We start from the raw sequence: 24375 nt of genomic DNA, 5'->3' as shown, positions 1-24375 counted from the left end.
ACATGCATTCTGCTGCAGAGCGGTATTCAACATAGAAATGAATAATATTTATAATTCAAATATGCGTGAGGATGTGTTACATATGATCACAAGTGTACTCTATGTACTCTTCTCCACCATAACAGTGTCTCTAGAACAAAAGCTTCAGAGATCTCTCCTTCTACAAGCACACCTTAACACTACTACGTGTAGGGACTTTCAAGTGGGAGTACATGTGCATTACATGTACTTATATGTTGATTAAAGTACAAGCACAAGCTGCAGAGTGCCAATCCAAACATATCAGGGGAACTGACTAAGATGTGTTGAACCCAGCTGTCAGGAAATGCAAGAATATATGCTATGATACCATATCCTGCACAACAAAGACAAAGATAAACTACAATATCTCCCAGGACTTGAATCCCAAGGCAATCTATTATTTAGAGCACACGTAAGTGTTTGCAGTTAAAGCTCCTCCAATACTGCATTCATATCCAATCAATTATTCAACAGTGTGATTCCTCCTCTGTCAGTCCGACACACTGATGCTGGCTGTTCAGGGATCCAGTGAGCCGGCCAGCTGAGGTCTTGCCAATCAGCCCTGATGCTCTTACAATGATGCCTCAGCCTCCAGCTCTGCCTCTGCTTCCTTCAGGAGGGTATGCTGTCTCTGATTGGTGTGGCTGTACCCTGGCAGACACTCCATCTGCACTAGATTGCACTGCTGGAGTGGAGATAGCTGCAATTTGCAGCAATTCCGCCAGTAATTTCGATATGTATGAGAACCAGGGCAATTCGTAGCCCTCTCCACAAGGACCGGGGAGGTACTTTATTTGATGCCTCTCATCACCAGCCTACAGGTGTAGTCCAACACCTCTAGTTTAGCTCCTGCTAGAGAAAAGGCTCCTCGAAAGGGGAAGGGATCTTGTTTTCCTGAAGCTGTAAAGAATGTATGAGCAGAATCTTCCCACAAAGGAATGCTGAACGAGCACAGATTGAGGAGTGATTGACTGATCTCCTAATGACACTCAGAAATGTCTCTGTGCCAAAGACGCAGCTTTTAGCCACATCTTTTCAGTTTCTGTTTCACGTAATAATTCATTTCATCATTCATCATGGCCTTCAATTTAAAAAAAAAACACGTATCACTTTTTCAGTACTTAGTACATAGCAGTGCCACATTGTTCATGCCTGGTCAGACGTTAGACACCAGAACAACGTAGATTAACAATTCATCATTTCTAACGCTCTCTCGTCTCCTCTGCACTGAGATAAGCACATTTATCTGCAGGATTGCATCCCTGTTGTGTGCTACTGCATTGTGAATAATACCGTAAATAAGGGGTGAGGCGAGGGTGACTGTGAAAAGCATGTTTCTCTCACTTCTCTCACCCCAGTGCTATAATGTTTGTAATTATTTCTACCTCTATGGAAAGCTATTTATAGACATTTTCTCCTCATTCAACTCTTGAGGTCACATGAACATTTGTGTACCCATGAACCTTTGAAGGCCATGGCAATAGGATAAAAAAAATAATAAAAAATGATCTAGCTTCTATTTTAACCTCATTTTATTCCATCAGTCAGGGAATTTGTGATTTTGATCTTAAATCACAGCTGAGTGTCCAAGGAATGTGTCAAACTAATTAAATAATCCTAACACATATAACATCCACAATGCAAAAGCCAGAAGTGAGCAACAACGGAAGTTGGCAATGGAACAAGCCGACTATCGTTGCTGGTTGATTTATTCTAGATGAGCTAGAATCGATCACCGGTGATCGCCTCCCAATGCATGCCAGTTAGATGTGTTTCACGCACACACTGGGCAACGATAACCTCACGATATCCAGGCGGGTTTTGCATTTGCTTTGTGGCTTTCGCGATCGGTCAACACTTCTCGGCCACCCTACTGAATAGTGAGAAAAAGTCTTTCTGTTGACCATACTACTATTTGATGGAGTGTCATGACATCAAAGACAAATGATGCCTGGCGCTCAATTAGTGCCAAACTCTTAGCTACCTCATTACAGGCACACGGCGCTGAAGAGTCTGAAGATGTGTATCCCCTCAGACTCTCTCTCTCTCTCTCTCTCTCTCTCTCTCTCTCTCTCTCTCTCAAAAGCCCCTCATTACTTTGACCCTGGAATAGGAGGTGGGGCTTAGCGAGACACTGCCCTTGCCTGGCTTTAATGGTGTTATGTGCCCATGATCAAAGTCTTCGTGGCATCTCTACTCCATGCTCATCATGCATTGCTCCAGGTCGACTCTCTCCCCTTATTTTTCCCTCTCTGTCAGTGTCTTTCCTTCTCAACCAACACATCCTCTCTGCTCGGTTAGATTTGCTGCTCAGCAATCCTTTTAATGCATTCCACATTTTTTACCAGTCCTCCCCAAGGACTCAACCCATCAGGGCAGATCGAGTATTGGAGGTAGTAGAGGTCTTTTACGGTTCTCTCGATTTTTATCAAGACTCGACCTTGTACCGAATTACATTAGTCAGGTCCAGTTCTGTCCTGACATGGGTCCGGGGTCCAGTTGTCTAATACCCAAGTGGATCTAAGTGAATTCACCATCTGCTCTGTTCATGTGTTTTAAAATAATTGCAAGGGAGCGAATGTGATTTTTTTCACATTCATTTTCACCATGAACTTTAGCTAAACAGGAACACCAGCATGCTGATGTTTTTGTATTGAAAAGCTGATAGTATAGGGGCAGACAGGAAATGAAAAGTGAAGGGATCGCCAACATTGTAATTCACCCTGCACCACAGCTGCTTCGTAATTAATGGTGAATCAAGCTGCTACCAGTGTTGGTGTTCTCTCTCTGGACCATATTTTGGATTGACTGTCGGCCTATTTTGGATCGGTTCTGACTGTTTTTGGGTTCCTTTTTGATTTTTTTTTTATGTTTTATTTACTTCGGGTTCAGGTGGACTTTCCATGGGCCTGGTTTAGATCAGGTTTGAAATTGTATAAACATGAAGACCTCTTGTGGATTCATCTGTTCCTGTCTTGTTCCATGTGATGAGGCCTGTTATTGCAAAATGTACATTCTTTGAAGCAAATTTACTTACCTCAGAAAAGTGTCTTCTACCGCTAAACCTTGAAGCTTTGTGTGTCTGTGTGACTGCGGCATTCCAGCTGGAGCTCATTTTGTTTTACCTGAGAGCACCTCTAAATATTAATGTGGTCTTCTCCCTGAATTACAGCCTTACAGGCTTGCCAACTCCCTCAGCATTTGTCTACCTGCCTCTCTTTCTCTCCACTCTCCCTCTGTATCTCCCTTCACCACTCTTGGCTCAGTCTTTCCACCCCGAAGGTTAATTTCTGATGATATCAGATGTGATGGGTTGTTGGCTCTCATTCTTCTCTCTCACGATTTTATGACTCACATCCTGCCACTTGAGCAAAATCGCCTCCTTTATTTTGCCCTGTGGATGCCATTTGGAAGCATTTAGTTTCTCAAAGGCGAGAGGTTGAATGCAAACCAGGAATCTAATACCGACATCAATCTGAGCTATCTAGCATCACAGAGATTAATCGTATGTGACATTAGCCAACATTAAAATCTGCATGACCTCAGAGATTTAAATGTGTTGTGTCACCCGTGTCTTACCTGCTCCTATCATCACTAACAAATGAATCCAGTTCGAATGGAATAAACAAGATAGCTGGCTTGGCTCTGCCTGGGTATTTAGCAGCCGGTTTGATGATTTCTGACTTTGGCACGTTGCTGCTTTTGAAGAGCATCTGGAGTGGACCAATAGGATGACATCCAGCTCACTTACCCACGCTGTTATTTAAATACTCTCAAAAAGACACTTACGATGAGGTGCACCAGTGAAGTGCTCTGAGGAATAAAAACGTCAGCCACTCTGTAAACTATCGATAGAAAAGCGATAACCTCATACATATAAAATATAGATAAATTGGAAGCTGTTATTGTGATATTTTTATCTGGCGATAGCAATGTCTTTTCCTGAGCTATGACAGGAGTGCGGCGATTGCGAGGAGTTGTTACATTTTTCTCATCCACTCTGGGTGTCTGTGCTTCGTAACATTACTACTCCACGGCTCGTTTTAGTCGTTATTGCAAACCTCACCTTGCGAGTCCCCGACTTGCTGTAAGTCGGCTCAGTTTAAATGGAAGTTAGCCCGCTACAACGGCTGCAATGCCAACGGTACACATAAAAAATGGCCGCCGCTCTGACCGTCTTGCTATGAGTTGAATGGGAATATCCATTCTACTCCTATTCCATTTCTCTGAGTAGAACCATCCGTAATCACTGTCAACTACATAGTCATAGCTGACATTTTGATATCCTCTTCTGTGCTCAAATATGTCTGTATGAATTATTCTTGGAACAAAGGCAATGTTTTATACATAATATATCATAACAGTCCCACGAGGAAATTCCACGTGGATCTTACCGGTGAAATGCTGAGATGATGAGAAGGAAATAAACATGGAGGGAGTCAGCGATGAATTGAAATGTGTGTGTGTGTGTGTGTGTGTGTGTGTGTGTGTGTGTGTGTGTGTGTGTGTGTGTGTGTGTGTGTGTGTGTGTGTGTGTGTGTGTGTGTGTGTGTGTGTGGGTGGTCTTGATGTATTATTGGTTGCTATAATTCTTTGGTAGAAATGTTAGTTGGAGGGGTAAATGAATCAGTTTTAATCAAGCCTCATCGCTACTATTCATCATTGTAAACTGCCAATTAGCTATGCATCTTTCTGTTACAATAACATCTGCCTGTCCCCATCTATTAAAATAATGTACCCGCTCATCAATTATTGTCATGATAGAGAAATGCAAGATCGTGTATGAAGGATGAAAAGTTTTTCAAATAAACAGATGAGTGTCTTCGTGGAAGGAGCTCCGAAATAAGCTCACTAGCAGTTGACCCATACAGTACAAACATGAGAATAAACCGCTCAAGCTACATCACAAGCAACATGAGCAAACTTGTCACCTCCTTACTTGTGAGCTCACACTGGCAGCAGCAACAAGAGACAAAGTGACCGGCAACTCATTCATTTCAAATGAGTGTCGGGAGACGTGATGCGACATGAAAACGGAGTGACAGCTGGCGGAGAGATTTCAGTCACAGGAGAAAGTTAAACAGAGTTCATTTTTAAATGAGCAGAGCTGAGCTGTAGTCACAGACACCACATTGTTTGCACAGCTCATTGAAAATAACATTAACACACTTAGATTCTCAACAATTCAACAGGCTGTGGTTTGTGAACTTCCCCACATGTTACACAATTTTGGAAAGCATTGACCAGTGAGAAAGCAGCTGCTTGGCGATTCACAACCGCAACGTCTAGATTTACATAGACCTGTAGAAAAATATGATTTGACTTTGAAATATTTATCAACATGCAAATAGAGAAGAGCCTAAAAGTTAGCTAGAAATAGCTTAATACATAAAAGGTTGAACGATAGATACAAGTAATGAATTGAAAGGTGGGTAAATATTTGAAATAGTGAGCTAACAGTAATGTATATATGGTTGAAAAAGATGGCTAAAGGGAGTTGATAAACCAAAGATAAAAGTATTAGATAAATGGTAAAAATGTAGCAAACAGGGATGAATAAGAAGTTGAATAAGTTAGCTGCTCTAAGCAGATAAAAACCTCCAAAATACTTCCAGCCACTTAGAATAATTGTATTGCAGTTGGAGCTGTCCCTGATGGGGGAGGAGAATTTTAAAGCACAGTGAACACGTGTTTTGTGGTGGATTAACATTTAATTATACCTTGCATTAGAACACCGACATAATAACTGTCTCTCTGTCACTTAAAAGCTCATCCGGCCTGCCGCAAAAACAACTTTGCTTTCAGTGGCTGTCTGCCTTTGTGGTGCTGTATAGCTTTGTGTGCACAAACTGCCCACTTAAATATGGCCCTTTGGCCTTCAATATGAAAAGTAATGAACAGAAGCCCAAATATGTTATACTGCTCTCATGATTATCGTATTAACATATCTGTCCGGTTGTATAATTCCTTCTTCTGACTGTCATCCTACACACCGTTCATGGCACATCTTTAGACCTGCAGTCACACTGAGCCACCTCCGTCTATGCCACAGTGAGACAAACTCCCATCAAAGCTGCTGGATTTAAATCAGTGAAAATGCTGCAGGTCTGAAAACTGCAACTCGGCGAGCTTTAGTCTCTTCAGAAACCCATAATGATTCAAAGGAAACAATGTGTATTAATAATATATTGCTAAATGTATCTATCTTCAAAGATGAAGCAAGTGACTCCTGAAAGCAGTAATGAGGGCGCTGTGGGCAAAGTGAACAAACATTCCTAAGATCATTATTCCCAAATTAGACTCAGCCTGGGGAACGGCACCGCGTGTTCGCTGCTGAACAAATAGTGCCGCCAAAATGTTCATTTAGTGAAAGAATATTCTGTCTCTCACTGCTTTTGCATATAGTGGAATCAGCCTCGTATGCGCTTGTTCTATCAGTCGAATGCAGGGCACTCGAGTGAGTGCAAACCAACCAGCCAAGCAAAAAACAGTGCGGCCCCCACACTCTTTGTTTTTATTTCTCAGCAAGCATGAAAGGACGTGGACCTTGTTAGCGCCCATAACAGGCCACATCTCGATTGATCTACTGCTCGTCTGAGCATTCACCATTCAAAGTGAAAAGTGAGTGAGTAAGGATGTGACCTTTCCAAGTTATGGATGTTTGTGCGAGGCGGATTAGGAGCTTACACTTCAAAGCATACAAAGGAAAAATGCATTAAAACCATCCCTCCATATAGCAAACATTAGAAATCATAACAACAATAATATTTTCCTTTTTAATGATAAATGACATAAGTTTACAAAGGAGAAATAGGAATTTGCTAAAGGAAACTTTAAAAAAAACAGAGGTAGACATGTCAGAGGTGAGACAGTTAATCTTAACATAATTTTACTTTTTGTGTCATCGTCGGCTCCGGGGGAGCAGCAAGGGTTCAGCACACACCTGTCTCTGTTTTTCTCCCTGCGCTCCTATCTTTTCATGACAAGGGGAGTGCCGGCGAAAGCGAGCCTATTCTATTCCCTAAGAGCCGACGACAGCAAGCCTTTCAGCAGACGTGCGTTCACAGACCCCGATGGCAAAGGGCACAGCAACTGTCCTTGTGACTATGGAAATAGCCCATCCCCTTCTAACTCCTCCCCATCAACAATCTGTGAGTAGAAGAGCTTGACAGCAAGATCAAGCAGACAAAATGAGGGAGGGGTTGAGCTATGGTAGGAGGAGATGGAAGAGTGCTGCTCCTTTTCTCCTTTTCAGCTGAAGCAGTCTCAGGAGCTGCCCCCCAGCAACAGAGGGAGAAAAGCATGATGAATAATTAACGTTGAGAAATGTCACAAGCGGCAGAGAGAAGTGTAATCATTTCTCTGTTGGGTTTAGAGATCTGTTTTTCCATTCTTTTCCTTTATGCCCTGTAGTGCTGCACTACGCTGAGACTGTAACCCGTCCCCGAAAGGCCTCCAATACATTCCCCTACATACTTTTCAAATAAAAGCAGATAAATCATTAATATTTGGGCCTTTTAGCAGAATCACAGACATCTCGCAGAGGTCTTCTCCATTTTTAATCAAGTCATTGATGTCAGTCTCATTAACTGTAAAATCACGTGTTAAGGAGCAGGAGTCTCTGGTGGTAATGGCTTAATCAATGGAGGGCTTCAGCTTGGTTTCTTTGGAGAACACAGCATGCCCTCTTGGAATGAATAAAAGATCAAAATGACAAATTACCGTCTTCATGTTCTAAACAAGCTAAATGTGTCCCCTTTCCCGTGAACCTCAGAAAATGAGGTATGGATTACCATGGCCTAGTTTAATCAGGTAATTGCAGATATATATCATTTTTATTGAAATTGTAAGATTGGCCTGCTTTTCATGTGTTGAAGAGAGGATGCTCTTTGTATTTTTGCCACCTGAAGTGCTTCATAGTCATCACAAAGGACACGATGAAGATGTTGTTTTGCTTTCAGTGGACAAAGGTACTGCACTATAGCCTATCAGCCCTCAGCTCTGTTGTATCTGTATTGTAAAGGAGACCATAATGACATGGATGATTTAATACCAAAGAAGGCTTAAAGATTTTTGTCCCATCGACGTGTTTGTTAATCAGGCTCACTCCAAATGAGATTCCTTATCAGCAAACACATTGATTGTTCAAAATGAGATGCTGATTTTTCCAGTGTTATTAATCTTCTTTTTAGGTGACATTGAGTAATTATTCCTGTATGGTGCTGTGCTGCTTGTGTAATATGGAGTTTTATCCAGAAAGAAGTTCAGAGAAGATTACCACCCATTCACTATTTGTTAGTTGAAGTGCTGGATGGCATGGGCAACAATGAGGCATGGGCCCATTCTGATAACTTTTCCCTTGACTTTTCGTCCAGCACCATCATCGGGTCAAATTTTTAATCCGTCCGATACTTTGGTTTTTGATCAAACTAGTAACAACCGCCCCAGCTGTACTTTGTGTGTAACTGCAATGCTAATTAACAAAAGTTAGCATGCCAACACGCCAAGCTTAGACAGTGATGATGGTAAACGTTCTCACTGTTAGTGTCTGTGTGTTACCATGCTAAATTTAACATTTATCAAGTAGCCTCACCGACCGCTAGCACGGTGGTAGACTCTCGGCCTTGTTATATATATATATGCAAGAAACACACACACACACACACACATACATCAGCAAAGTTCAACACCTTTTCACACACATTCAGAGAAACTATGATGCTGAAATATTTTCTCTGAGAAAAAGTATCAATCCACACAAACACCTAAAGGAGAAGTACCCTGGAGTGAATGAAGACTTCTTGTAAAATACTGATAATATTAAAAATGTCATATATTATTGTCAATATGATATTAATATCATCGTCATGATTATGGTGGTTATTATTATTATCATTATTATTAATATGTCCTGCAGAGTTAAAAACAAAGTAGACCGTACAATCAAAACAAACATCAATTAAAAGTAATCTGCCCGTAATAAGATGTAAAAGCAGTCAGAATAGAAGAAATAAAGAAGGCAGACCCTAATTGCCATCCTAAAGCGCGTAGGAGGACCGAAGTTTTTGGACTCTCTGCTAAGCTTCCCGTAAACGGCAAATCAGTGAGAAGAGAGAAGCGTCTCTCCCCAGCGGAGCAATCAGCATGTTAATTCTGAAGCAAAACACCTCAAAATCCTCCCTTGTATTAGAACCCGTTTTAAATAACCTAACAATAGCATTTAATTAACAGGGAGTTACACCTGAGCATTTAGATTTTAACCAAAGAAGTTTCCGTTGTTATTCCACTTGTCTTCCGCTTTAATTATTCTGAATTAGAGTCTCGCTGAGATTCTCTGGGGCTTTAATTAGCGACTGAATAAGAGTTATGTAAATACAGTTGGAAGCTGCAGAGTCTTTAAATAGAGTTGTGCTGCATCTGGTATTTTCTTTTCTATTTTTTTTGCTGAAAGAGAAAACATCCTAAGTCTTTCTTTTGAAGTTTGTCAAATCACTGCAGGGTACTTTTCCCCTTCGGTGTTTGTGTGGATTTTTCTCAAAGGACTAGGTGACAAAAAATATTTCTGAAAATGAGCCATTTTTGTTTCTCCGAGTGCGTGCGCGAAAAAATGTGTTGAATTGTGTGTCTTTCTGTCCTTGTCTGTATCTCGCATGTTGATATTCTTGTGCAAGAATGAAGCGAAAGCTGACTTGCGTGACGTTACCTGCCCATGAATGTATGAATGACTGATCCATCCGCCTCCAATTTTGTGATCCGCTGTGAAAATGGAAAGAGCGGGATCAACCTCCCGTTGGGCTAGATTAAACCCAAACTAAGTGCCGGGGCCCAGACTGCAAGCTTCTGTCTCTGCATAATAATGGGTCTCTTTCAGCTGTGTTTGTCATCAAATTAGCCCTCCACTTCAGACGAGGCGCTCTCAGAGTGCAATTCTCGACGACGGCGGAATTCAAATTAGGCAATGTCAGTTGGAGGATTGTAAGCTTTAAAAGGGAGAAGGGGTTTCATTTGTGAGCGGGATGATTGCAGTAGGAGGTAAAATGACGGCGTGCAGTGCAGCTGCATTGACTCACATTACAGGAGTGCCAGGAAAACAAACCTTAAACCAGCAATTGCAGCCTATAGCTTCCTCTTCATGCTCTAAATCCAACCTTCGGTGTTAACTATGAAGCCTTTGAAGCCCCTCCATCAGTGCATTATTTCAACGTTTTCTTCTTCTTTTTTTGTCTCCCAAATAAACACTGCAATCAAGTGCATTTATAAGCATGGAGGGAGGCTGTTTAGTCTTGAGGCTGAGTTCACGTTTGTTTGTCTTCCTGCCTTGCGTTTTGCGTTCAAGACACCCAGGTTGAGTTCCTCCTGCTCCTCTCCGCCTGACACACTATCCCTCTCGTGCCTTTGATCAGCTCAGTAGAGTGAAACTTGCCTGGGACGCACCATCAGTCCAACGCAGCAGGGGGAAACATAGAGCAGCAGGGGGCAAGGAAGAAGGGATGGAAAGCATTTTTCCTTCTGGCACTTTCTGTCGAACACATTCTCTCCAAAGGATTGAGCAACAATTAAAAGATCTGTTCGGGGCATCCGATGAAGCGATGGCAAACTAGGATCTGAAATAGCTGAGACAGGTGGATGTGAACTAGATGTGTGTCTTTGGCTTATGGAAGGGATTTCCAAGCATAGACCCACAATCGAGGATTCATACAAACATACTTTTCCTGAAACAAAAAGGAATTAAGATGCAGCGACAATGTTATTGCATAGCATATATACGTTAATATGCAAATCAGTTCAAGGGTGTTTCTTCCATTCACGACTAATGATGAGCATGAATGAGCTCGGATCTGATGCCTAATCATATGTGTGCAATCAAAAGTTAATGAGGATTTATATATGTATTTATTATTCTGTAAAGGAAATTAGTGTTGCCTTAAAAACTACTACTCTTCTTTGGTAATGTCTCCTCTATCAGTACATCCCATTAGCCTATTAAGCCATCATTTCATTGCTTTAGTAAATACACAATGTGAGTGCACAGCAGTTTTTTTTTTAGAGCTGATCTGAAGGGAACTGAAATGATCGCATGATTAGTTCTGTAGTGAGAGCAGAAATACTCATCAGTGAGTTTTTTGAAAAAAGCTTGAGTCCATTTAAAATAACAGACTCGACTTGACTTCAACATACTGTGAATGTTTCATTACCAAGAGGCCACAGATGTTGTTGACCCTGCTGTAAAATGTTCCTCTTCGATATTACAACTTTTATACCAAGCTAAGTATCCTTGTAAGTGTTAGGGGACTGGCTCTGATGTTTCATGATGAATTATGAATACCTTTTCATTTGAATGAATAAGAATCAGTTGGTTCAAAAAGCAATTCACCTTCCTGGATAAGTCTGTGAAGCCCTGCTATTTGAAGAAATACTTGGAACTTTAACTAAACAACACATAACATTCTATAAAAAAAAAATTTTAAAACATATCCTTGCTGCACTATTTCATGGAGAGTTCAGAGCAATTAAAGACAAATTCTCAATCTTTTACATTCAGGGCAGGCAATGGATGAGCTTTAACCCAGCAGGATGAGGCTGAGGTGGGCGAGAGAGAATTAGGACATTCCCGTGAGATTGAGATGAAAATACATCTGTCGAGCATAATAAACACAAAAGAGACATTTTGCAATGTTGATGCAAATGTCCTGATACCAATTTGTTGCTGTGACAGATTGTCTGAGTTGTAATTTTGAAACTGCGAGCCAATGTGAAGAAGTTGGTCTCACGACTTCAAATCACATGCATAGTTTTTAGGGGATTCGGCTGGTCTCTCCGTCCTCATGTCAAACAGTTCTGTGAGCGGTAGACACTCCGCGCACTTTTGAAAAGAAACTCTAATCTTGTTTTCGAGAGAAAAGAGATGCAGCGGGAGACTCTAAATGGGCCAAAAACCATGTTGCATCTTATTTCCAGAAAATGTACGGCGTTGAGAGGCTGCTGAGATGGCTTTAAATTGTTTGCTGAGAACAACGGCAGTACTTTGTAATGGATTGTTTTGGTCTGTGTCTCAATCTTTTTTCCCTGCAGGGCTGAAGCAGATCCATGCCCTGTCCATCCAGGGGAACTATGAGCTGCGTATCGACTTGGAGGACTTTGAAAATAGCACCGCTTATGCCCAGTATGGAACCTTTGGAGTAGGCCTCTTCTCAGTAGACGCTGATGATGATGGATATCCTTTGACTGTGGGAGACTACTCTGGCAATGCAGGTATGTAAGCTCTGTGAGCTAGCCAGACTTTGCTTGCAAGATTTCCTGTGCTACTCTAATTTTAACTCTATGTTTGTTTTTCTATTAATCTTACTGTGAATGCACAAGTCACAGCAGTGGCTGAAACCTCCAGACGACTTCCAGTCTATGCCGCCTCATAGTGAAATAATAATTGTATTTTTACAGTTCAGTAGATGTGCCTACTTGTTAAACCATGCAGACAGTTGCACAGGGAGAGGGACTGTGTCTCTGCTCCCCAACCTTCAGATCCAAGCCAGCTACCTGTCACCTTGATTAAATTACCGCCAATTAATTGCACTGCTTGACCTGCAGCATAAACAGAAACCAGCCGTTGAAATGAGGAAGCAATTTAAAGAACCTTTGGGGAGCGCTGCTTCGAGAACGCAGAGAGAGAATGGGGACAGATATGAGAGATTGGGCAAGAAAAAGAAGTGGAGAGGAAGAGGGGGGGAGGGGCTGGTAGGAACTGGAATGGAGGGATGAAGGGGGGACAGATGTGGAAAAAAAGAGGGGAGTAACAGGAGAGAGGTAAATAGAAATGAGGATACAGGTATTTAAGGAACAGGAGAGTAGGGAAGATAAAAACAGACAATGTGTTGTGTGTGTAACAGCTTTTTCCCCCAGATACAGTGTCCTGTAATGCCTCTGGTCCCCTGTCCACAGCGTGGCCTGACCTTGAACTCATCAGCCTGTTTGTCTGGACATTTGAATCCAGTCAAATTAAGGGCACTCAAACTCTCTCAGGATGCTCGCGCTCTCACCTTGGCCTCCCTCCAGGCAGAGTGCTGTTATTATTAGTAGTATTTTGCTCTGCTGTGGCTGCTTTCCGATCAGCTGACAGGTGCTCATTTGGGCTGGGAGCAGCATGGATCTTAATGGACATCAGAGGAGGATGCCCCCCCCCCCGCCACCAAGGTGACATCCAGCGTGTTGCAAATGAGCCTTTAAGTGCTTCTGTTTTTGTTTTTTGGGGGGGGTTTGTCTCCTCTTTTTCTACACCCCCTGGACATCATACCATTGTCGCTGCCATTGAGCTGCTGCTTTTTCTTCTCTTCTCTCCCCCACTGTCTCCTTTTTTCCTAATGTCGAGCAGCACACAACATTAATATCAGACATGGCTGTCAGAATACTTTTCCAGCTGACTTGTTACCATGGTAATGCCAAATGGAGAGCAGTGTATAGGGCAGAGTGAGAGGGTAAGAAGCTGGGCGGCCACATCCTGAGCAATTAAGGGTTGTTTGATGCCCCGACGGGCTGTTAGCCATCACCTGATTGCTGGTGAGCCGTCTTTCATTCTGCTCTCAGCTTTGTCCTTCTATCCACTTCTGGCCACAGTGTGAAGCCTGCTTTGGAGAGAAAGGAAAGGACAGAGAGTGCAGTGGAGGTATGGGGAGTTCAATGAACATTATGAGCTGTTTGAACATCCATTTGCTGAAAACTTTAGATCTACCGCAGTGTCTGCGAGCGCGTTGCTTTCATTTTACTTGTAAGCCTCTTAGAGCAATGGCTTGTGAAGCCGTTATCGATTTGGAGAATTTGCCAGTCAGAAATCTTTATATAGTGAGTAGATATTTTCAGCTCGGCAATTTGATTGTGTGGATCAGACTTGCCCGGCAGACGGCGATTAAGGGCACGTACTGTAGGTGATTCGACTTGCCTGCAGTGGTCTTACATCATGATCGTGATCACAGGTTGCAGGAAAGAATGCCCTGTCACTGTTATTCATGCTTTTCCATACCAGTTACGAAAATGCTTAAAAGATAAACATAGAAAGAACGATCGCAGCATATGTGATGAAGTCCATTAACTATGTCGTTTCTCCTCTCTTTCAACATTTCTGTCCATTAACTGACAGACATCCTGATGAAATCTCTGGGTGTGCGTCATTAAGAAGTGGAAGATAAAAAGGTCACCAAGGAACCTTTGATAAATTGGCCACAAAGCCGTCTGACTTCCTGCTTTAGATAATGAGAAGCAATACTCTGGAGAACTGGGGAGCCTAGTTCTTTATTCTGTCTTCGCCCTCTGTTTATAGAAACGATGAATTGAAATGTCCTGTACTATTTTGAAGTTGATCTCCTGTGGATTTATCTAATTACTGGTTTCTCGTTGCAGATCCAAGAATATGTCGGCGAAAGACACAAATATAGTGTTTTGCCTATTTGTCTTCTTTTTTGATTCCAGACCGATATACATTTCAAACGCAAAGGAGGTGCAAGAGCTGTGCTATCTCCCTGCTGCACCTGTTTATGAGAGCTTGTATCATTCCTTTTAAATAAACCTACATCTTTATCCTATTTCTTTATATATGTACTCACACATTCAATTTGTGTCGCACATCTTTTCCCCGCCCTAGGTGACTCTCTGCTGAAGCACAACGGGATGAAGTTCACCACCAAAGACCGGGACAACGACCACTCGGAGAACAACTGCGCCTCCTTCTACCATGGTGCCTGGTGGTACCGCAACTGTCACACCGCCAACCTTAACGGGCAGTACCTGCGCGGCCAGCACACCTCCTATGCCGATGGCATCGAGTGGTCCTCCTGGACTGGCTGGCAGTACTCCCTCAAGTTCTCCGAGATGAAAATACGGCCTACCCGCGACCCGGAGAACAAATGAGAAAGACAAAAGGAAAAAGGAGATAAAAAAAGTTTTTCCAAACATTACAAACCACAATTTCTGACAGCTAGGCGGAGTTACTTGTCTTGATATCGTTTATTCACTTTGAGTTTAGTTGCCTCTGTTGTTTGCCTCCCGATGTCTCACTCCCTTTTTTGCTCCTCTTCCTCCATCACTCAGCTACTGGTGTCATGCTGGCTACCATTATCCTTACCCCAGGTCCCTTTGTTGGAAAAAAAAAGAACATAAGCATCATGCATATTTTTTTTTGATCATTCAGTTCATGAAAGCAGCGTACCAGAGCTGCGAAGCCACAGTCCACTGCGCTAGCTTTACTCAGTCTGACGTGGTGGTCCAAGCATCGCCTGCAGAACCACACACCAGTAGTTCACTCCTGACATGTATCTCTGACCTCCCATCTGTGCTGCCATGGCACTTCGACTGTGGTTCAGTCTCACTGCCCATTGCTGTATAATCTGTGAACGGAGAGGGCTGCTCCAAATGTAGTAGAAACAAACCCTTAACTAAATATAAAAAGGAGATACAAATCCCCCCTTTTCCTCTGCAAGGAAGTCCAGAGTTTCACCAGTGAGAAGGGACAGCGCAGTGGTACACTACGTCACATTTACATCCTTGATCTGTGTGAGCACGACCCAGCAGGGTAGTGGCAAGAAGTGCGGAGTCTCAGATAATTAGTGGGAGACAGAGACGGCGAGAACAAGGAAAAAATCTGACAAGAGTTGAATTAGTCTAAGGAAAGGGGGGAGGGGGGGCAGAGTGAATCAAAGGGGAGTGAGGCAGTGGAAGAAGACGAGGTGAAAAAAGATAAATGAGAAAAAGAAAGAGACAACGGAGGATCTCATTCATCTGACTTGGGCCATTAGGAAGCATATTGGGCACTTTGTCTGATCTGCCTGCCAGCTGAGTACTGGCCAACTGATGCAGCATTCACAGATGGTAACCCAGCACTTTGTATGTGTGTGTGTGTGTGTGTGTGTGTGTGTGTGTGTGTGTGTGTGTGTGTGTGTGTGTTGCAAGTGTGTGCGTGTGTCTTCGACAAGAGAGAGACAGACAGAGTTCTCTAACATTATCAATTTCCTGTCATGAGTTCAGTGGAGCGTCTCGACTGACTACAATGTTTAGCACCAACAGACTAAACGTGATGCATGGCTGGCATACCTTCACTCTCCATTTAGGTACTGTAGTTACCGTGAAATAACAAAGACTGTAAAGTACGTACGTGTATTAGGAAGGGGAAGACATTGGCAACAATTTGAAGGAGACCAATGGGATCACAGAATGAAAGAGGAAAGAAACATTGCGCCATTGTTCCCTCAGTTGATCTCATTTTCTTGGACCTGTCGAGGAAACAACCCCCCATTCTCACCTCTTTGGTTTGTCGTCTCCCCCCCCCCCAATCCATTCTGGGTGATTCCTATGGGTTTCATTTGTGTGGCACAGTTTCTCTTGTCATGCAAAGGGGGAAAAGGTTGCTGTAAAATAAGATTTGACGCTCTCAATCACTGTCTTTTTCTTCTGAGTAGGAATTATACAATGTGTTATGGCAAAAAAAAAAAATTTGAAAAAGAAAAAACGTGTATGAGGGAAAAGCACAAAGGCAAAGTGTGGGCAGAAAATAGTGCATTCCTGATTTTCCGTCTCTCTTATTTTTTTATTTTGAAGCTTTTTTTCATCGAGTTTATTTTTGATGTACTAAAAGCTTTAAAAAATATCTGTAGATTTTATTGTACAGTGTGTATGACTTTTAGAGCATGTGAAGCTGTTTTCTTACTATGCTAAAACACAAAGAATACTCAAGCACACGGACTTCACAAAAATCCCTCGGTTGAAAAAAAAAAAAAATTTTAAATTTAAAAAAAGAATTAAGTGAAGTGAAGTATTTATAGAACTTTTTTTTCCCCCTTCCTCTACCTGAACAACAGAAGGACGGATACAAGTGAAGAGGAGGAATGTGATTGTCCCTAAAGCACATGCCCATTCAAACCTGCAGCACAAATACAAATCCTAGAAACGGAGGCACAACATGAGAGAGATTTGAAACCCCTCGGCACATTAGCTGCACATTGCTGGACATATGGGATCTTTTCTGACTATCTTGGCTTTTGGAAAGTCTCGTCGCACTGGGAGACAATTTTGAATGTGTGCTCAAGGGTGTTGCCCCAGCTGACAGCAATGTTGCACAGAATACCCCTGACGCTGGAACAGCTGCGAGTTTTTCTGTCACCACCGGTGCTAGGAAGGATCTCCCATTGCTGCGTGCGTGTGTGTGTGTGTGTGTGTGTGTGTGTGCAGCACCTCGGCTGTGTGCATACGTCACGTCTCGGTGGACTGCTGCCACCTCTCTTCAAACATCAAAGCACGGACATGTGTTACAAATACTTGCTTGGTGTTCTTATGGTTTGATAATGTCAGAGGATACAGCAAATGTAAAGGTTGGAAATGTGTGAGGTCACTCAAAGAGGATGAGCAGTGTGTGAACGTATGCAAGTGTGTGTGTGTGTGTGTGTGTGTGTGTGTGTGTGTCTCTGTGCTAGACAGAGGGTGTGTGTGTGGGTGTGAGTGTGTGTGTAAATGTGTGCGGCTACAGCATCTCTGTGTGTGTACACATATATGCACATGCTTCGGTTTGTACATGCCCGTGTGCATGAGCCAGACGACAGAGCGGAAGGCTGAGTGCGTCTCTCTGTGGAATTCTGGAGTAATGTGATGCTTATGTAAAACTTGCCTCCCCATGCTATTTGTGTTGATACCAGAGAGATTTACATAATTATAATGAACTATTACTTATTGTGATTGTGAACCCATAAGAGTGGACACCACCCTCTGGTACTGTGTTGAACTGCGCTCGTGCCCCCGAAACCCCCCGAGAAACCCACTCCCCAAAATCTCCAGTCACCTCGACACAACGTTGTGCTCACTGTATATGTTGATGCTCCCTTGTTATTTCAATGTAAAGTATTATTTGCCATGGCTGCCCCCGTCTGTGTTTTCGTTGAGTGGATGCCTTTGCAGTCACTCTCTCTTGCTAAGTCTCCAACGGGAAAGAGATGATAAAAGAGGGAAATCAGAGGCTCTAATCATTCCCGGTTATCCCGCTCATTACAGTGCATCAGCACCCGGATCGATCCCCCAGGTCCCCAAACCTTCTACTTCTCTCACTCTGTTCCTCCTTAATTGCCTTAGCCTCTGCTGCCAATTCCCTCACTCCATAGCTCCTAAATTCCCCCCCCTCTTCTCTTCCCAGCTCCCGACTCTTTATTGCTCTGCTTGTTTTGTTTTTTTGCACCACTCTCCTCTCCCCGGACCTCAGTCCTCCCTTTCCCTTCAGTCCCAGCGCAGAACTAACTCTGTTTTTTTTGTTTCTTTTCTTCTTGGTGAAGTACTATAGATTGTTTTGCTGAATCTTGATACTGTGTTTTAATGTTCTTGTCAACATTTAATAAACATTCACATTTTATAAATGGGGAACACCCTGAAGTGTGTGGGGTTTTCTCAGTGCGTCCGTGCACGCTTTACAGCAGTGTGGTTGGTTTTTTTTGGGACTTTGATTTGATCAAGCTGAATACAAACAAGGCCACGGACATTTGATAGCCTTTCCCCTTTCAAAGAAAAAGTCTGTTAATGTTTTGGAACGTGACGATAGAACATATAGCTCGGTGAGAGAGGCAGCCTTAACAGACCCACAGTGTGAAAACGCTTTCGGTCATAGGGGCCACGCAACGAGTTAAGGCTTTACTTGAAAAGGTTTTTAAGATAACATCTCAAAGTGTTCTGCTGCCAACCCATTGTAATAGAGGTAAAATGATTTTGTTTGTGGAGCTTTAGAAAATGGCATTTTGAAAGACATGAACTCAGCCGCACCGTGTCTTTTCCATATGTCCCAGTTACTCCACAGAACTATAGACAACTTTTTAAAACTTATTTACGCCGAAAAATAATCCCAATAATAATTACAAAATAATGGCCCGTACTGCATTATCAACCCTAGAGGAGCTGCTATCACCAAGCACAAGGTTACACTGTGCCATTGCATACCTAGAAATTGGCATTGAGATAGCAGAAATGATTTAGCTTTTAATAAACTTTCTCTTAAATTATGTATTATCTTAATTTCCACAGACAAGGTGCCTTGGCCGTGCTGATGTCTTGCAACATGGGTGGAGTTTCTTTGGTCCTGCTTTTTTTTAGGGCAATCCAGGGTAAGTTTCAAGTGATGTTTATATTTGTGTTAAAAGTAGGCCATGCATATTCAATGTGGGTAAAAGCAAATCTAAGGGGAAACATTGTAAAATTGGATGATTGGCAGCTGCACTTTTTGTCATTTGATTATTGATGTGTGGATGAATTAGCGTGCTGCGCCACAGGTGCGGCGTCTCTTACGCTTACCGCAAAGACAAACTCAATTACACGACACAAAACAATAAGCTAGATTCTAAATATTGCATGAGTACTGACACAGCAGAAGAAACTACAGTCTGCCATCTACAGCTACAGCATCACGGAAGAAGCAAGCCACCAAAGATTAACCAAAGGTATGAGCGTCACGAACCTGCGCGCTCATGGGCCAATAAGTCACAACACTCATATTTGTTGAAATTCTCTTTACATCCCGACAGCTATCAATAAATCAAATGCTCTGACCAAAAAAAAAAGGTATCTGTGGCTGTTGCAGGACTGTAATACACCCGTCCAATTATTTCATCTGGGCTGAATAAAAAGGTTGGAAGGGCTGCCTACTTATCTACCAACCTGGGAGAATATAATTAGCTCTCATGTCTCAGGAACATAAACAACATAACATTTAACTACAATGTAGACAGGCTACGGATGTTCATCCATTAGTTTGTTCTGCAGAAATGCTGGATTCTTCAAGTCTTGCTTGACTGATTTTATTGCTTTCCGTTTACGGTTTCTATTGCTTTTATAGTTTTATGTGTAGTTACATTCTCGTTAGTTTTCATACATGTTACTCCAACATCACCAACAACGTGGATGAGCAGTTTCATCCTATTTCATATAAAATACACCAGCTATAAGGTGCATGCAGATAATTAGCTTAATGAGTGACTATCCAGGATCAGAGGCGTCCTCTCTAGGGTAACTCAAATGTCTCCTAATGCTGAACATCCTTCCTAAGATGCCCTGGTGTTTTGAAACCCTAGCAACAAACACAATGCAACTTGTGACTGATCAAATTTTGAAGTGTCTGCGTGTGGCCAAAAGCCAAGCCGGTACGGTGCACTTACTAATTGCCTGGAAGTAGTGCGACTCATGATTGGGAGGGTGCAAGTTGCAGGAGTAACACCGAGGACGGTATGCCAGGCGTGTGATCGCGCTCGTCAATTCATAGTTCAAAAGAGAGCAAATGATGTCAGTGACTGAGTTTCTTTCTCTGTAGAGCCACTAGATGCACACGGCATTAAAAGTCTGGTCTTGACACTCCGTGTGTGCACAGCCAGTGTGCAGAATTGGCAGCAAACGTGTTTGCTTATTTGTGGAACGGTGTCAAGTTGTTTTAAATAACATTCCAACTGCTCACACAGAGATCCGTCGAGGAAGGATGATGCAGCATCAGTGTAATATTTTGTGCAATATATTACCAAGTTACTAAGTTATAAAGTCTTAGTAAGTGACTCATTTTAACAAGGTTACATGAGCCTACGTTGGAGATAGACACAATGACAACAGGAAGTCACTGCATGAGGAGAGAAATAGTTATAGCACATAACACTCAAGCGCTGTGGACGTGGCAACACACACTCTAATACTATTAGTAGTATTAGTAGTATTAGAGACCCAGGTATAAATTGATCTTCACTCATTCATTATAACTTCCTGATAACTCCTTGAGATGCTAAGCTAATCAACTGTTTGCTCAAGTTCCATGCACAGGTATACAATCTGGTTCTCCTCATGTAACTCTTAGCAAGTATGTGAATAACAGTATTTCCCCAAATGTCAGACTTAAATCGTGCATTTAATTTGCAAAAAATCACTGCATGGGGGTAAACTAAAACATAAAGGCAGCCCCAACCAAGAGAATACAAAGAGAAGGCTTGTGTCTAGGTTGTGTTCTGTGTTGTTAGGTATGAAGACTTGTTGGTCGCTCACAAAGAATCATCTGCTCCACTTTATTTGTTCTGGGTTTGGGGGTGTTAGCATTTCTTCCCTGCATCTCTTTTCAGCATGCCAGCAGGGTAGGGAGTACAGATTACTGCAGAGCCGTGAAAACCAACTGAACACCTGACTGAAAGAGAGCATTGTATTAGTTCAGGCAGAGCACAAATGTCATGCTTTGCTAATCTATCAGCTAATCGCTGCACAGACCAATCTCCATCAGTCTATTTGGATGACTTGCTGTACTCTGATTGTTGCTGTATGAACTACTGTATTTTGCTTCAAGGTAAAGCCTTGCCCCCACCTCCCTGAGCCTTTATCTGATATAGTCTACCCAGTGGCTCTGACACCGATAACACAGTACTGTTGTTGCCCTGGCTTTACTCTGTGAACACCCATGGGGGGATTCGAATTACAACCTGGCTATATCCTCAGCATGCTTGCTGGGAAAGCAGAGGGCAGCCTGCTGCAGAGACAGGAAAGTCAAATGGACCTGTGTTACTGTTTGCTGCTCTGTTACTGGTGCATGTTGCTTTGTGTCGTCTTTAGTCACGTCAATTTGTTATAATGTTATAAGGCACTTTGATTTAATCACAACCTAAATTGATGATCCTGCAGTCTGCAAATAAAACATAGGTGTAAACATAGACACAGTTTTATATGTAAAGCCGCCAGATCATCAAAACCTTGTGCCATGTCATGCACAGACCAAAATAAACCAGACCGTAAGGCAAACAAATTGCAGGCTTTGGTTCACACTCGTGAACAGCCTTGTTCATTGCCGATGGCATGTGATTGGTTGAAGCTGACACATTTGCTGTTTACTTGCTCAGACGTATTATAGCAGTTGTAGTAGTATGTTTCTTCCTTGTTCATTTCTTGTTTTAAGTCATGTTTTATCGCCACATGATTCTCTGATTTCTTTATCTAGCTGACCTTGAGCCATATATATACACACACACACACACACACACACACACACACACACAAGAAGATGCGAATATGTTTGTATTCATGAATAATAAAGTTGACATTACTTAGTGTGTATTGTCCACACACTCTGCGGTAGGCCTACTTTCAGGCTGAATGGAATGCTTAATTTGTCTAAGTATGACTATTTTAGCAATTAGAATTAGTAATGGGATCGCTGCTGTTGTCTGGTGAACAAATGTTCTTTTATTTTTCTCACAGTGTGGTACAATTATGATTTTTCTGCGGAACACTTTTAACACATTGTAGTGTAGACAGATATCCTTATGTTCTTCATGTGTGATCAGTAACTGCATTGCCATCACAATGAGTAATGACCACTCAATGTCTGCTTTAGTGCTGTTGGAAGACCTTCCAAACAGACCAGTCGGATTTGTTTGACAAATGACAATGAATAGGCTGTGGAGCACTTCCGGCTTCATGCTTGTGTGTTTGTGTGGACCTGGAAGCTGTCTGCTTCCCCTGCAGTCTGGGCCAGTATGGAAGTTTGCTCGGCAATCTCAATTAATTGCATTTTAGTTTTGTTGTAACTTTGAGGTGACATTAATTAAATTGGGTGATTTAATCACGCTCTCCGTTGTGCATGAAAATGACCCCTTTCAACCTGCATCAGCATGTCCTTCAAGTTGGTGACAGCAGTAGTACAGTACAGCCACATTCAAGTAGAGATAATGTCCTTTTTTCAGCGGGTGGTGCACATATCTTGCATTACTAACTGCAAAAGTGAACGTTTACCACTCTCTAATTATTTTCTGTTCGATGCAACTGCCCAGGCGTCCTGTGCTCGCTTCTTTCCTTTCGACTAGATGTTAGCAAACACAGATGCAAACGACCACCACTGTAGGCAGTTTAACATGCAAGCTACAACTGCAACAAGTTTATTTAGCCGTACTTTAGCGGCAGTGGAACATATTGAGTGCACAGATGGAGAACGAAGAGGTGGATTATGCTGCAGGAGTGGTTTAAGTTTTTTTATCTATATTTTACACTTTTCTGCAGTGAAACCTCATTACCATTGGGTTCTGTTTCACACACCATGAATTCAAGCTAACCTCGAAATTGGCAATTGTTTTTAAGCCAGAATTTGCTGGTTCCAGCTGCTTAAATGTGAATATCTTGTGTTTTTCCTTCTATGATAGTACATTGAATATATTTGGGTTTTGGACTTCTGCAACATGTGATGGGCATTTCATTTATAAACTAAACGGTAATTGATTGATCCATAATAATCTAATTGCCATTAATCGATAATGAAAGTAATCGCAGCCCTTTAGATTAAAGTACAACATCTTGTACTATTAGCTCTATACTGTTGCAATAAATCCAGCGTATAATGATACGAGTTTACCTGTGACTTCCTCTGTGATAACACAAACACAACAAATGTTCTGCTTCCCTAATCTGCCATTTCTCTTTCATCTGCAAATCGATCCATGAACATCGCCCTTTTTCTACTTCTTGTCCTCCTGAGAATATGTTCACTTCATTCCTCAGAGAACCCCCAAACACACTTCACAAGCTAAACTTTTATATTTATGTTCTTATCCACAGTGTATGAGTGTATAATTGCTTCGAAAATTACCATCAGATCATCCCACCATCGACACTAACACCACATGCATTAACCATTAAATATGTTCATAAACAAAGCGATGTGTCCTCTAGACTTAAACATTTCCTTGTAAGTGTCTTTGTTCTTTTAATATTGCATCTCCACATGGAGTTCGAGTTCTTTGGAGCTGGAGCCACAGAGACCTCTGTTTAATATTCCTTGATGTAAGTGTCGCCTTCGTTCCATGTCACCCGCGTTGCTTGGACAGCTGAGAGTGTTTGGCATGGATGGGCTCCGTCGTTAGCCCGCACAGGGATTTGTGATGTCCTCAAAGGGCTCTAGAATTACGGTGCGGCGATGCTGTCTGTCAAGAAATATGTAGTCTGCCACAATAACTCCATCTCATTTCCATATGAAGCAAGATTTTATGGGATCATTTTTGAAACATGAGAAATTGGGATTTGTTTATCAGAGCAACATTGACATCTCTATGTGTAAAGCAAGTTGGGCAGTTTAAGTTATTTCATCATTTGATCCTCTTACATTTATGAATCTGGATGTAAAAAAAATCTAACTCTCAACATGTTTTTCCAATCGGTTTTCTCAAATTCCCGCATGGACAATAAATAAGCAATGAATGAACTTTCTTAGCGAGTGCTGCAGCACAGATATTGCATCACGCCAGAGTCGGTTCCCTTGAGCCTATTATCACGCACGAAGGCTCTCAGTACATGGCATGATGCAGCAATGACGGGGACTCATTGCAATGATCAGCTTGA

At 42.2% G+C, this 24375-nt stretch overlaps 1 protein-coding gene across 2 annotated transcripts in view; it reads left to right on the top strand.

Moving 5' to 3' along the window:
- The window catches only part of fibcd1b (fibrinogen C domain containing 1b), an 82749-nt gene extending 67833 nt beyond the window's left edge, over positions 1-14916 (top strand). For both annotated transcript variants that reach the window (XM_076085806.1, XM_076085798.1), the window contains 2 exons: positions 12094-12273; positions 14651-14916. In XM_076085806.1, coding sequence (XP_075941921.1) covers positions 12094-12273; positions 14651-14916 — 446 coding nt within the window. The remainder of the gene's footprint in view (positions 1-12093; positions 12274-14650) is intronic.
- The last annotated feature ends 9459 nt before the right edge of the window (positions 14917-24375 follow it).

The sequence above is a fragment of the Anarhichas minor genome, unplaced genomic scaffold (genome assembly GCF_050575085.1).
Source record: "Anarhichas minor isolate MPS153535 unplaced genomic scaffold, ASM5057508v1 ptg000002l, whole genome shotgun sequence".
In the NCBI taxonomy this organism is placed as follows: domain Eukaryota; kingdom Metazoa; phylum Chordata; class Actinopteri; order Perciformes; family Anarhichadidae; genus Anarhichas; species Anarhichas minor.
This window is presented reverse-complemented; position numbering and strand designations above follow the sequence as displayed.